Consider the following 15,528-nt stretch of genomic DNA (forward strand, 5'->3'; position numbering starts at 1 on the left):
CCATGAAGTGATCATTTGGGTGGTGGCCAGCCATATCAGGACTTTTGTGAGAAAGAGTTATAACTATAAGACAGATGATTATGACAAACTCAGGATGCAGATAGCAGCAACATCATGGAATGAGGAATTGCATGGGAAGGAAATCAATGCTGCTTGGTCTATACTCAAGAATTATCTGGCAGAGGCAACGAATTAGTGTATTCCAAAGGTCATAAGATTAAATAAGATAAGCATAAAATGGATGGTTGAAAAAGTGAAGTGTGCAATCTAGAAGATATTGTGGAGTTTGCACAAGATGAGAAGAAAATCAGTTACAATCAGTCACTTAGTAAGGGCAGCAAGTGTGTAGTATGAACAGCAGTAAGCAAATGAAGCTAAAAGAAATCCTAGAGAATTTTTCCGATATGTGGCCAGTAGAAGGAAGACTGATTATGAGAGGATGATGTTGGTCGATGATAACGGGAGAATGATGAACACTGGGGAGGACATAGTAGAGATGTTAAATGAGCAGTTCATTAAAGTATTCCATCCTTGTGATTGTAACATAATGCAGAACTTGAGAGCAGTGGGAATGGGAAAGAACCACTGATTATGAGTGAGAAGATATATGAGGAACTGAGTAAACTTGAAGTCAACAAGACCATGGCACTTGATGGTATATCACCACGTGACTTGAGGGAATGTTCCAGGGAGTGAACGTACATTTTTAACATGTCTTAGATTAGACTAGGTCCCAAAAGAATGGAAAGATGGCAAAATTGTTCCACTTAATAAAGGAGGTGATAAGACTAAGCTTCAAAATTATAGGCTGATCTGCTTGTCTAGAGTTGTGGTCAAGGTGTTGGAGAAGCTAGTGAAGACAAGGATTCAGAACTGGGTGGATAACAGTAGAATTCTCTTTAACAGACAGCATGGGTTTGCTAAAGGACGATCGTGTTTTAGCAATCTACTTATTTATTATAACAAGGTGACAAATACATTGAACAAAGGGGATGCATATACAGTAGTATATTTAGATTTTGCAAAGACTTTTGATAGATTACCACATGACAAACTAATAGTTAAATTGGAACATATGGTGTTGGATAGTAGATTCGTGCACTGGATTGGAGATTGGCTGTCTGTATCAGGTTGTGTAGGGGGAGTGATATCCCAGAAGAGCAAAGTTACAAAGTCACTAGTGGCAGGCCTCAGAGGTCTGTTTTGGGTCATTGTTTAATTTGTACATAAATGACATTGGAAAGGGTTTAAATGGTGATATACGGTTGTTTGCAATGCAAAGTTGGGGAGGGTTATGAGAAGTAGACCAAATGTGTAGCTTTGCAAGAGGAACTAAACAGACTGTCTGAATGGGTGAGGGTGTGGATGTTAGTTTAATGTTGCAAAGTGTAAGGTGTTAAAATTTGGGAAGCAAAGATGGGATGCAAGTATAGGATTGTTAGGAATATTTTGGAGGAGATTAAGGATTTGGGGATTGTGGTGGATAGGGATTTGAATTTTCATGGACATTTTTGTTGAAATTGTGAGGACAACACAGTGGATAAGGATATTGACAAGAAAACCTGGCCTGCCAGATTTTCAAAAGGATAATGAGATGGTTTCTAGTCTCTGGAATGTGGAATATGAGGATTCAAAGAATGCAAATTACAGAGCACAGTGGATAGAAGGAAAAGGAGAGATGTGATCAATCAGTTGGTAAGTGGTAATTACCAGATTAAAATGGATGAGATTTGTGATATGGAAGGAATGCTGATGCAAGAGAAACAGAAAGAAAATGTATGAAATAGGACTTACTAAAGAACTGAATGAATGTGTGCAGTGACAGATGCTGGTGAAAAAACCAAGGTAGATGGAAGTGCAATGTGAATAATGTTAGATGGGATTTTGGTCTGCATGTTACAAGAATGTACATGCTTCTGATTAGTCTTTTACTTCACATCTCAGCACTGGCAAGGTCTTGTGGGAGTGAAAAGAGTAAAAAACAGTTTTGTCACACAAAAAAAAGATACTCCAAAACAGAGTTTGTAAATTACAGAACAATTACTATCCTAGAAGTGGTGGTTTCAGTATTATAAAAGATGATCAAAGGCAGAAATCAGGAATAGATGGATAGGAATACAATATGGCACCAGTTGTCATACTTACCTTTTTTTTTTTTTTTTTTTGAATTCATTCACATGCATTCACCACCTCCAATGGCAAGCCATTCAAATTAAACACTGATCTACGAGAGGAAAATCGAGTTATATCATCCCTTTCTTGATTGCACACATTCTCAACTTCCACAGATGTCCTCTCATCATCTCCCTAATCTCTATAAAAAGAAAAATTCCATCTACTAGTCCTCTATATGAACTTTCAGAATTTTGTTGATTATCATATCATCCCTCTTTCTCCTGTTTACTAGTTTGTGAAGTCCAGACGTCTTCAATCTATAATCCACAATCTCAATACCACCTTTAACACACTCCTTTGCCCCTCCACCAGGCTTTTCCATTTATAGAACAGAATCCTGAAGAAGGTAGGTGACTAACAGTGTAGCACAGGGCTCTATACTTGGATTGCTGCTATTTAACATCCACAGCAGGCACCATACAAACTGTATCGTTACATACTCACTCAATGGGTATGACATAACAAATTGTCACAAATGATGTGAAGAAATAATAGCAATGTAGAAGGATCTGTTGCTTTCAGGATATTGGTAACGAATATGAGAATGTCTATAATTGGTTGGTATGTTTAAATTTCTATAATATAGTAATTATATTTCACCCTGCATGGATCAGATGCAAACCATTTGTGTATGGCACATTAAGGAAAAGAACAGGCAGCATGAATACAAATACATTTGTTATAGATAAACGTCCAATTTACAATTATAATATTATAGATGAGCAAGAAATTACTATGACAGGGAAAAAATTACATATAAACTAGTTATGCATGCGTGCATCACTGGTAAAGAAAAAAAAAAAAAGGTAGAGGATTCAGAATAAATATTACAGGCTGGCCTTGATTAATGCAATTAATTCATCCCACAAGCACATTATGCAAAATAGAAACATGTTAATCAAATATAATAATCAATGCAAAAAATTATAATTTCTCCTTGATCAGGCATATTCCATTAAGAATTTTAAAAATACCTTTTAAATAACATTTTGAATTATTATTACGAGCACCTCCATGGAGCACAAAGACTCATTGCAGAAGACGTAATCTATCATACCTCTCCTTGAACCCATTAACAGAAAAAAGCACTCAACTGACTCTGGCAACTGATTCCACTCATTCACCGCTCTCCAAGCAAAAAATTTAGTCCTTACACTCCCTATTGACAACACCTTTATTCAACTTCCAGGGATGATCCCTTGTTCTGGTCCCTCTAGCCAAGTGCCGAAACATTTCCCTGCATCTATCCTATAAAATCTTTTAAGCAACTTAAATCTTTCTATCATATCCCCTCTTTTTCTAATATCAACCAACTTCTGCAACCCACATACCTTCAATCCATCTTCATAGGGAACATTCCACAGGCCACTCGCCTCTGAATCCTCTCCACTGATTCCTCATCTCTAAGAAACCCAGGGGACGAGACTCGGGCACAGTAATCCAGGTGTGGGCATATCAAGGTCTTATAAAGAGGAATTACAACTTCCTTATCTCTACTTGTTAATGTGTTCTTCACTAACCAAGTAATCTTATGGGCTACCTTAGCAATATATCCTCTAAACTTTAACTCTTTGTCTGCCACCACCCCTAAAATCTCTAGCTTCACCCATTGCCTGGGGTACAGTGCAATCAATGTGATACATGGTTGTAATCTATTTTAAAATCCATAACTTTACATTTTTCGACATTAAACTGAACCCATTAATTTTTGCCCATACTGACAGCCTATTTAGATCTTCTTGCAAGTTCTCCACATCGCCTTGAATAACTTACTTTACCTAATTTCGCCTCATCAGTAAACAAATGAATTTCTTTTCAGGCTATATCCTATATCATTTATGTACAAATTAAACAGCAATGGTCCTAACACTGAACCTTGTGGCACACCACTAGTCACCTGTTTTCACCTCAATTCTGCCTCTCCATATACCACTTTTTTGATAACTGTCCAGAAGCCACTCTCTTATCCATTTAACCAGTGTCATATCCATCCCCATTTGTTCTAATTTGTGTAACAGTGTTCCATGTGGTATTCTGTCAAATGCTTTTTCAAAATCCAGCAAAATCATCGTGTAGCCATTTCCTTTATCCAACTCAGCTGTTACTCGATTATAAAAAGTTAGTATATTACTAAGGCATGACCAAACCTTCACAAAACCATGTTGACCCTCATACAGTATCTTGCAAAGTGGTCACTCAGTAACTCAACTATTTTATCTGCTTCTGTCTCCTCGTGATCATCATCATCATCACTCATTAAGGTTAATCTTCCAGTCATTCTTCCTCTTACTTGCCACATAACAAAAGAACTCTGGGATTTCCTTTGGCTTGCTCGGCTAAATTCTTCTCATTATCTGATTCTGCCTTCCTTGCCATGCTGGTCACCTTTCTCTTTATATACCCTCCACAGTATTTTCTTTTTCTGCAGCTCGTGCTTAGTGATATTACTCATCCATCTAACTCCTACCTGATTAACCCTCCTTACCCTAGGTATAGAATTTAATATGCTTCCTCTAGATGCCCCTTAACTATATCCCATGCACTACTAATGTTCTTACCCTGCAGTGTTTAATGCCATGGTACACATTTAAGCTTTTTCCTAAGCATGTCAATCACCTGCTTTGTAGTTCCACAAATACCCCTTCTTGATAGAATATTTCTCATGTTTTACGATCTCCCAAGTCAAGACGGCATGGTTACTTTCACCAATTGGAGGCAATGTTGTCACCTTGGTTATGGATAGCTCTTCTGATCCTATGACCAAGTCCAATACTCTTCCACCCATAGTACCCTCTACCACATGCTGCCTTAAGTAATTATCCCTCAGCAGGTGTATAAATTCTATTTCCTTTCTGCCATATGATCTTTCTTCCTTCTAGTCTATATCTCCATAGTTGAAGCCCCCCATAATAATCACTCAACCTGTACTTGTACTAATTTGACAATGCATGTCTTCCAGATCATCTGTGGAAGTCCCTGGCCTATAGCAACAACCAACTGTATGTTTTGTCTTATTGGTCTTAATCTCACACTAGACTACTTCAAATGAACAGCCACCCTCCTGCCCATCTCCTATTCTTTTTGGTTGCAATTCAGCTGCTATCATCAGTAGTACTCCTCCTCCCATCCTATTTTCTCTATTTTCCTTGAAAATACTAAATCCTTCACATTCAATCCTTATAACTACATTATCTGCTGTTAGCCAACTAATGCCTATAACTTTTGGCAAGGTTCAACTAACCAATGCCAAAAACTCCTCTCTCTTGTTCCTGATACTTCTGGCATTAGCATATAGAAACAGCAACATCCCTTTATTACCCACCCACCGTTACTTTCTAAATTGACTACTTTATTCAATATCTTTGCTTGAGAGATTAGATTCCTCACTTGGTCATTCTCACACTCACTCCCTTCGTGGATGCCTTCACACAAACTCACTTGCTTTCACCCTAACTGTTTAAGTTTCCCTGAATTTGCACATCAGCATGCTCCATGAAAAAGCTCTCTCTCTCCAGACATCTAACACCAAAACCTTTCAGATGCAGTCCATCTGCAATATCAAATCCTTCTTTCCACCAAACAGAGACCATAGATCCACAAATTCTACATCATTCCTTTTGCACAATCTATGTACAGACTCATTGGCTATTAATGCCCTCCTCTTCAGTTCGCCTCTATCATAGTGGTAGGAGATTTATAATCTTCACTTTCTCGCTCTTCAGTTTTGCCTCTTCTAACAACTCCTTTACATCCTTCCTCATAGAATACTTCTCGCATATCACATCATTGGTACCAACCAAGATAATCATTTCCTTTGACTTACCTTTTTGCATCTGGATGGTGTAGCTAATATCGTGAATTTTTGCTCCTGGGAAACATAACTGTATTACACTTTCGCTAAGTTCTCCCCTGATTATTGAATCTCCATACATAACTTTCTCCTTAACTTGTTTTTCTTGTTTGGTCTTTATTATTCTTTTGGATCACCTGCTTCTTTTTTTTTTTTTCAGTCCTGCTTAACTCTTACTGCTTGTGCAGTTTTTCAATTTCGTGCTTTGTCCTATGAAGGATAACATTTAAGCGCATTATTTCTTTACTGATATACATTTCATTCTCCTCCATTTCTGCAGCCACACATTTGACATCATTAACATAAATATATGTATATTGGATGATACCATATATAGATGGCAGAACAAAAGGTAGGATATATAACTGGTCTACTGAAAGAAGACTCAGATTGTTGGAAATTTAATGTTGGAAACATCTAAAATCAACTTTTAGACACAACTATCAAGTGAAAGAAATGTGTCTTACTTCTGGTGTAGTGTTCTAGAGCACTCAAATGAGTTACACAATGCATGCACACACACAATAGATGCATGTAGGTACTGCATATACAGAATGCATTTAGAAGACCATATTGTGTTATGGAGTACAATGAAAAAAATATACTTAATAGAATGTAAAATGCAGATTTTTGCATACAGCTTTAGTTTCTTATTTTTACCTTTGACCACAGGCAATTCCCAAAATTAAAATCAATAAATCTGCAGAGTTTTCTTTGAAATTAACTCTGAACTTAAATGTTTTGCACATATAGTCTTCATCAATGTATATATGATTTGTGCCATCCCAAGATGAATCATGTTATCATATACACTATGATCAGCTTGCCTTTTTTCCCCATCTGTGTAGCTATAATAAAACAGAAAATATTATTTTGCAGAATGATTCTAATTGACATGGTTTCTGTTCCCTTATAATAATGCATGTCAGAATCATGACTATAGATTATAAGCTTAAGTAAACTATCCTATCCCATAGCATTTTACTGCACCATTCACCTACAAAAAAATGGAATTATGAGATATTTATTATTCTATTACCAAATCTCCCTCTTTTTATAATCTTTTTCTTCCCCCTTAAACCCACCACTCATACATAAATGATTCCTGTCTCCAGATTATCAGTTCACAAGTAATTCCCTCTAATTTTACATGCCAAAAATCATGGTGCACTCCTATCCAATATGCAGAGAGAAAAGTATAAGATAACTTCCTATGTCACACTCACAAGTTGAAAATTATTTTTGTCTGTCTGGTGCTATCCTGCAAAAATTATACTAAATTTTATTTCCCCTTCCCAAATCTGAGTATGGCATTCTTGTGTCCCAGTGCATATTGGAAAATAATGCAGATGGTATGCTAATATAACATATTCACACCAATGACACTTACCAACATTACTGCTAGCACCAACAAGCACATTTCCACCATTATCAATGAAGTCAGTAATGGCCTGAACGTTTAATGAACCACCAAACTCTGAAAACAAGGAAAAAAAATAAAAATTGGACTGAATAAAATCCATGTGCATTTGATAAATTATGGTACGAATTTCATAAATATGAACATTAAAAAATTTTATTATAGAAGAAATTAATTCAACAAGCACTATTTGTACCAGTTTAAATTAAATCCATTGCTAAATTACGTAAAAATCAATTCAGTGAAGATTTTTTAAACATTTTGAATTCAGCTTCTAGAATCTATTCATTATAAAGAAATTATCATATTACTTTGAAATTATTTAATTATAAACCCGCTGAGCATTCTTTAAGTCTTTTCTTATAAATATATTTATAATTATTCTGATATATTTATAATTATTCTAATATATTTATAATTTATAAATATATTATGAATTATTCAGTATATGATTCATTTGCTGACCAATTTCTCTCCTACCACTGAGTTAGTCTGTCTCAGGCTATAGCTACAGAATTTGTTAAAATGCTAAAAAATACTTTCACTGTATTTTCATGTTAGGGGGAGCGTGTGTGTGGTATATATCAAATATAACAATTGTTGGATATAGAATCAGAATTAGATAATTCACGAAATTCATGCTGATGTCACCTAGAGTCCTGTCTCTCTTGCTGGAATAATAAATTTGTATATTCACATTGCAATGAGCTTTTGGAAATTTTGCATCCCACCTTTTATTTCACTAAATGTTGTTATACAAAAATAAAAAAATGTACAAACTATGTAAAAGCAGTCCTATACTACCAAAGCAGAACAGAGAATTTAACACTAACATATGTGGTGCTAGGTAATTGACTTAATATTTAGATTTTAGGTAATTCTAAAATTGCACATGTTCTCAGCCATGCTGAGGTACCAAAAAATACACTAGTGTCAAAAATCTAAAGGGACACACTATTTCTGAAGATTACAACCACAAATTCAGATGAAGCAGCTTGTGGCAATTTGTATAACTGATGATTTCAAGTAGAAAGGGTACATGTTCAAATTTTTAAATCACACACAAAGAGGTCACATGGTTGTACTCAACAGGATAAAAGGCAAAAAGCTGTGGTAAGCAAATTCTGTTTGAAGAAAGTTTTTTTATGAAGGAATAAAGTTGCAAACTTGGATGTCTTGTAATGTCTCAAAGAAATCAACTAGATGATTTCATATAGGGAAGAATTATTGGAAAGCTTGAAAGCAGTAGAGTATATCATTGTATCTGGGCTCTGGGTAGCATTTGAAACCAATGGAATGTGTTCCAGACATTTGCTAAGAAGTCGCCCTTGCTCTACCATGGAGCATGACAACAGCAAAATGTTGTTGTATGTGAATATCTCAATAAACTGTGGCAAGATGTCTGCAACAAGGCCTATATGCCCAAAGGTGTGTACTTAGCGTCCCTTTATCCACAGCTCATTGTGAAGCACATTTTCAGTGGTGTCATATCCAAAAAAATTGGACAAGACATCAACGGGCTAATGTACTCTTTACAGATGAGTCATTTCAGCCTTTCCTCCAAATTCTAAATGACACTTGATCTGGCACGAAAATGGTACTGCTTACCATCACAAAAATGTTCTTGAAAGGGATAGATACAGCAATGCTTGGATTATGGTATGAGGAGACATTATGCTTAATGAATGCACTGAGCTACAAATGCTGGAAAAAGGGACTATGACTGGTTAACAATATTGCAATGAAGCACTTCAACATTATGTTCAACTGTTCTGTGATGCTGTAAGCAAAGAATTAATTTTTATGGATGACAATGCCACATCACATCATACATGAGCAGTGTGGAGATGCTTCTGGAGACCAAGGATATTAATTGAATCAAGTGGCAAACATACTCAAAATTCCATTCAGAAAACAAAGTTTTATCCATGCTCTGAAGGAAGGTGGGCCAGTATGCCTCAAGAACTTCTGAATCACTTGATGCATGATATGACGTTGCAAGAGCTGCATTGCAGTTCAGGGTAGACATATATATACTGAAATGTCTCTCCATATAGTTTTCTGTAATCACAGTACATTAATACCTTAACTATGTCCTTAGAAAATTTGTAACTGTTGCCAAAAATGTACTGTAATTTAATTTGTACAAAATTTATAATTTTTTTTTTTTGTGTAATATAATTTATAAGTATGCTGGCAATAAATTTATGCTCACATTTGGCTGTAGTCATGAAAAGTTTTTCATATATAGTAAAAATGTAGTTCATCCTTAGCTTTTGGACACCAGTGTAGTACCAATTCATCTAATTTGTTCATAAGTCTGCAGGGGCATGCAAGTAGTGTCCAGCGCCTGTGTGCAAAACTTTAGTTGGCGCACCTATACCCAGTAGCATGCCAGTAGTGTCCGGTGCCTGTGTGCAAAACTTTAGTTGGTGCCACTATCCCCCCCCCCCCACAATAAAAAAATCACTTTAAAAAAGTGATTTTTTTTAAAGTATTTCCTCCTCTTTGGGGCTGTGTGCATCGCACGCATTGCACATATGGCCGGCGCGCCCCTGTAAGTCTGAGAAAATGCTCAATATGTTCAGACAATGGAATAAATCAGTTTTCAGTTAACAATTATATTATGAGTGATGATGTAAAACATAATATGGCATAATACATACAAATTAAAATGAATTAAAAATTTTTCTTTTTATTTCTAGTTAACAACAAATGGTTGCTAGCCAGAACAAAACATGAATATAGAACCTAACAAAGTGATACCAGACAATGACCCAGATTAAGATGTTATTTTTCAATATATATAACATTCCTTAGAACCAGAAATGGATCTAAATATTCTGCTAGCTGGTTGGCTAAAGTAAATTCTACCTTAAATGGCTAGTAAAAGGTGCATTCCATTGCTTCTAAAATTGACATCCAGAAACAGTTGCCGTCTTGTCAAGCCTGTGTAAAACTATTTTTCGTTTTATCAATACAGGCTATATTAATTTATACAGAAAATGCTAACTTGAGATATAAGGTACATAACATTTCAATAGAACAATTTAGAGATTTTTTTGCTATTTTTACATATCTCATCAAAATCAGAAATTAAATGACAGACGATAATCCAAAAGGGGTGCTTAAGGGTCAAAGCTGTATAACTGAGAGGAGACCTCCACATAGCCTTTAAAGGAATGCGGAGAGCCGACCAGGGCTTCTGACCTAATGTCCAATCCTCACCTTCTCGTGGTGCACCCTGTTGGGTATCTACTTTGATACTGAACGAACGAGGATGGGCTGGCAATTTGGGATTTAGCCGACCAAATTGTATTCTTATTGGTTAAACCAAAATAAAAAATGATGGTACAACATGACAAAATTTCATGCCGGCTGGGGCGTCGCCCAGTTAAACAAGGCTCCCGTTGTTTTCGCCAGGGAACCAGGGCGAACAGCCAAAAGTCAGCTACTGGAACAAATCTGAAAACAAACCCCAACTCAACATCACCAGAGTTAAAGATCGGTACTATCAACGTAAGAAGCCTGAATGGCAAAGAAATGGAGCTAGCTGAGGAATTAGATAAGTACCAGATCGACATAATAGGGGTGACTGAAACAAAAAAGACCAAAACTGGTGAGATCTTTCTGAGCAATAAATACAAAATGTCATATTCAGGCAATAACAATCAAGGAAAAGAAGGAGTAGCCATAGTATTCAACACAAAATACGAGGCTAATCTTCTTGAATGGCAGTCAGTCTCAAGTAGAGTAATGTGGGCAAATATGAGAATGGGGAACTGGACAATGAGACTTATTTGTGCCTATGGTCCCACAGAAGGTTCTACTAAGGTAGAAGTGGAGGAATTTTTTGACGCTTTAGAAAAAGCAACTGACACAATGAAAAAGGAAAAGTTGGTCCTTGTTGGGGATCTAAATAGTAGAGTAGGAAATGATTGTGAGACATACAAAAATATTTTGGGAAAATTTGGAGAAAAGAGCAAAGCTAATAATAATGGCAAATATCTGTTGGATTTCTGCTCAGGACATGGACTGGTTATTACTAACACCATGTTCCAACATAAAAATGTGCACAAATTCACATGGAGAGAAGAGGCTAGGAATAAGAAAAGTCTCATTGACTATGTTATTGTTGATAGTGATGTTTTCTCCCTGGTGCAGGACACCAGAGTGTTCAGAGGATTTGAAATTGGAAGTGATCACTATTTAGTCTTGAGCAGGATAAAATTGAATTTCATATTGAAAAGAATAACATGTGAGAAAGTTTTAAAGCGAATAAAAGTTGAGCAGCTCTCAGATGTAAACTGTAGACTAAAATACAGAAATATTATTGAAAAGAAAATGAAAGAGTTTGAGAACAGGAATGAAACCTTGGAGATTCAGTGGCAAACTCTGAAGGAAACATTGATTGATTCTGCCAGAGAGGCATGTGGTGAGGTTGTGTGCAAAGATAAAAAAATCAGAACTCCCTGGTGGACACAGGAAGTTAAAGAGGCAGTGAAGGAAAAGAAGAAAGCATATCAAAAGTTCCTGGCAAATAAGTCAGCTTTTACTCTTACAGAATACAGAGACAAATGTAAGAAAGCTAAACAGTGTGTAAAACTAGCTAAACAAAAGTCATGGGAGGACTTTGGCAAGAATATAGAAAATAAATATCAAGAAGGTGGCAAAATATTCTGGAGGTTGTTGAAGAAGCTTAGGAATGGAGGAAAGAGTGCTGTAAAAGGAATTAGAGATGATAAAGGTGAAATGAAAACAGGAGAAAAAGATATCCTTGAAGTATGGAGTAATTACTTTGAAAAACTGCTAAATGAAGCAAGCAGTGATGACAGCACAGTGATAAAAAACACTGACCAGGCATGCAGTCAGGAATACATATCCATACTTGAAGTAGAAAAAGCCATCAAAGGCTTGAAATGTGGAAAGGCAGCAGGAGTAGATGATATTCGACCAGAAATGCTGAAGTATGGTGGTATAAGAGTCTTACAGTGGCTGCACTGCATAGTTCAGAAAGCCTGGACAGAGGGACAAATTCCCGATGATTGGAGTAGAGCTCTCATAGTACCCATATATAAAAAGGGAAATAAAACTGAATGTGAGAATTACAGAGGTATTTCCCTACTGAGTGTTCCTGGCAAGATCTATGCAAGTATACTTGAGAAACGGTTGAGAAGAATTGTGGAAGAAAAGCTTGGTGAAGAACAAGCTGGATTCAGGCCAAATAGAGGCTGTCAGGATCAGATCTTCACTTTACGACAAATAGTCGAGAAAGCATGGGAATATAACAAAGATCTGTATTTAAGTTTTGTCGATTTGGAAAAGGCATATGACAAGGTGCCAAGAGAGAAGCTATTCGATACGCTGCAGTTATATGGTGTCAATGGGGCATTATATCAAGCAATACTTAGTCTTTATTTGAGTTGTGAGTCAGCAGTTAGAATTGAAGGAAGTACAGGAAGATGGTTTAATGTTAAATCTGGTGTGAGACAAGGATGTACATTATCCCCTCTGTTATTCATTATCTATATGGATCACATTATGAAGGAATGTGGTATTAAACCTGATATCAAAATTGGAGATGTTAGTGTAGCTCTTTGCTTTATGCGGATGATGTTATACTTCTAAATAAATCCACTACAAGTCTGCAAGATTCTCTGACTAAATTGAATAGCTGTTGTAATAGATATGGTATGAAGGTCAGCAATAAAAAGACAAAGACAATGAAAATAGGCAGAATCATTGAAAATGTCAACTGTGTTGTGAATGGAGAACCTGTGGAACAAGTAAAACATTTCATCTACTTAGGCACAATTTTTACTGAAGATGGTAAACTAAATATAGAAATAGACAACAGAATCAGCAAAGCTGGTATCGTGGGAAGTCAATTGAATAAATTCATATGGAATAAGAAAGAAATTAGTCGGAACACTAAATTAGCTGTATACAAGACTGTGTTCAAACCAATTTTAACTTATGGATCTGAGAGCTGGGTCAGAAGTAAAACACTTGACCAAAGACTAGAGACCGCAGATATGAGAGTCCTGAGAAAGATTAGAGGCGTGAACAGATGGCATCAATGGCAATATCATATTAAAAATGAGGATATTAGGAAAGAACTTGACATTGTCAGCATCCAGGAATGCGTTAGCAGAGCTAATCTCAGATGGTATGGTCACTTAAATAGAATGGGAGAGGAAAGATTAGCAAAACAAGTGTTCTCTGCCAGGTTGGCAGGAAAACGACCCAGAGGAAGACCAAGATATAGGTGGATTGATACGGTACAAAGTGCCTTAGACGATAGAAATATAAGATCTGATAATGTTGGAGTCTTGACAAGTAACAGACTGATTTGGAGGAAAATTGTAGATAGGAAGTTAGTAATGATGTAATTTTTTCATGTAGTACTGTCATATCCTGTACACCCCTTGAGGGTACATGGCAGGAATTTGATGATGATGATGATGATGATGATAATCCAAAAGAATAACATTAACTCGGTACCAGATTTGATATCCTAGGAGAATTAACGCCTTCATTCAATTGATATTATTCATTCTTCAAACAGGTTCTGTTAAAGTCTCCATGACTTTTGTTAAATATTCAGGTTATAACAACTATTCATGTTAAAAACTGTTTTGAATGAGATGGATAGAGTTAAACATTAAAAAAAAAAATTTTTTTTATTTTTGTTTTTTCCTAATACAAGTTAAAATGACTATCAAATAGCTCTTTGGTATATCTAAAAAGAGCATATTTCTGGAAAGAAAATGGCTACATGATGATACTGTTAGCCTTGCAAAGGCATTCAACAGGATGCCAAATGGAATTTTGTTACACAAAACTTGAGCAATAGGGTTGGATCTGAAGCTAGATATGGATAAGAGGGGAACTAATGGAGTGATATCAAGGTAATATATGGGATATATGTACACTCTGTATCTGTGCTGCTCTTTTTTTGGACCTCGCAATATTTTCATAGTCAAGTTGATATGAAGAAGTGGCCAATCGCAGACAATCATCCAAGTGATCATTTGTAATTTAGTTTCTGAATTGATTTTTTATGACGGTCGTATTTGAAAAAGTGGATTCTGACAAGTATGTCATTCCGAAACACGTCAGAATTTTTCACTCCATATCAGTTAATATTGGGAATTTTTCATGTGCATACTTCCAAATGACTTCATTGTTTATTGATTTTAAATGTAAACTATTCTGAATGTTTATTATCTCAAGTTCTGCTTCAGCTTGGTTTATATCAAACAGCCCACTAATTTTATTTGAAATTTCTGTGATGTTCAAGTTTTCTTGAAATGGATTATTGATAAAAGATACAATCATTTCAGTTTTATTAAAATCTTTAAATCTTGAATTTATTTCTTCCTCAACTAATTCTATTTCATGAATAAATTCTTTTAAATCATAGCAAAGCATTTCTTGATTTTGTTCAAAAAAATTTTAATAAATATGGGAGATGTCTAAATTCGCAGTCATTTATATTTTTCTTTAATAAAAGTAAGCATTGTTGGAAAGTTTTTATTGAACTTAACATGTCAATTAAATTTTTATCTCTACCATGTAACTCTAAATTTAAATTGCTTAATTTCGTACAGAAATCTACTAAAAATGATAAGTGTAACAACCATCTTTTATCACTCAATTGTGGATAAATATCTCCTTTTTCATCAAGAAAAATTTTTATATCGTTAATTAATAGAAGAAATCTTTCTAAAAATTGACTTCTGTTGAGCCAGAGAAAATTATTGTACAACAGAAGTTCCCTATCATCACCTGCCTGTAATTTAAATAACTGCTGCTGCAGGGCTTTTCCTCAAACAGAATTTACAATTTTAAATGTAATATACAAAACATCTTTTGTGTTTAATCTTTTACTACACAGTACTTGTTGGTGAATAATATAGTGGTATGTTAAAAAATCTGGATATTTGTCATCGTTTTTACATAATCAAATGAAGCCTGATTTATTACCTATCATTGCAGGAGCACCATCAGTAGTAATAGACACAAGTTTAAAAAGCGGAAGTTTGTGTTGTTTCAGAAATTCATCAAATGCCGAAAAAAT

At 35.5% G+C, this 15,528-nt stretch overlaps 1 protein-coding gene across 1 annotated transcript in view; it reads right to left on the reverse strand.

Annotated features, from left to right (window-relative positions):
• Ost48 (dolichyl-diphosphooligosaccharide--protein glycosyltransferase non-catalytic subunit Ost48) overlaps positions 1-15,528 on the reverse strand; it is a 98,580-nt gene that overhangs the window by 70,183 nt on the left and 12,869 nt on the right. Inside the window, exon 3 of the mRNA XM_090391409.1 lies at positions 7,416-7,502. Coding sequence (XP_090247535.1) covers positions 7,416-7,502 — 87 coding nt within the window. The remainder of the gene's footprint in view (positions 1-7,415; positions 7,503-15,528) is intronic.

This window comes from Typopeltis vanoorti, chromosome 4 (genome assembly GCF_054136105.1).
Source record: "Typopeltis vanoorti isolate ZY-2024b chromosome 4, IOZ_Tvanoo_1.0, whole genome shotgun sequence".
Taxonomy (NCBI): domain Eukaryota; kingdom Metazoa; phylum Arthropoda; class Arachnida; order Uropygi; family Thelyphonidae; genus Typopeltis; species Typopeltis vanoorti.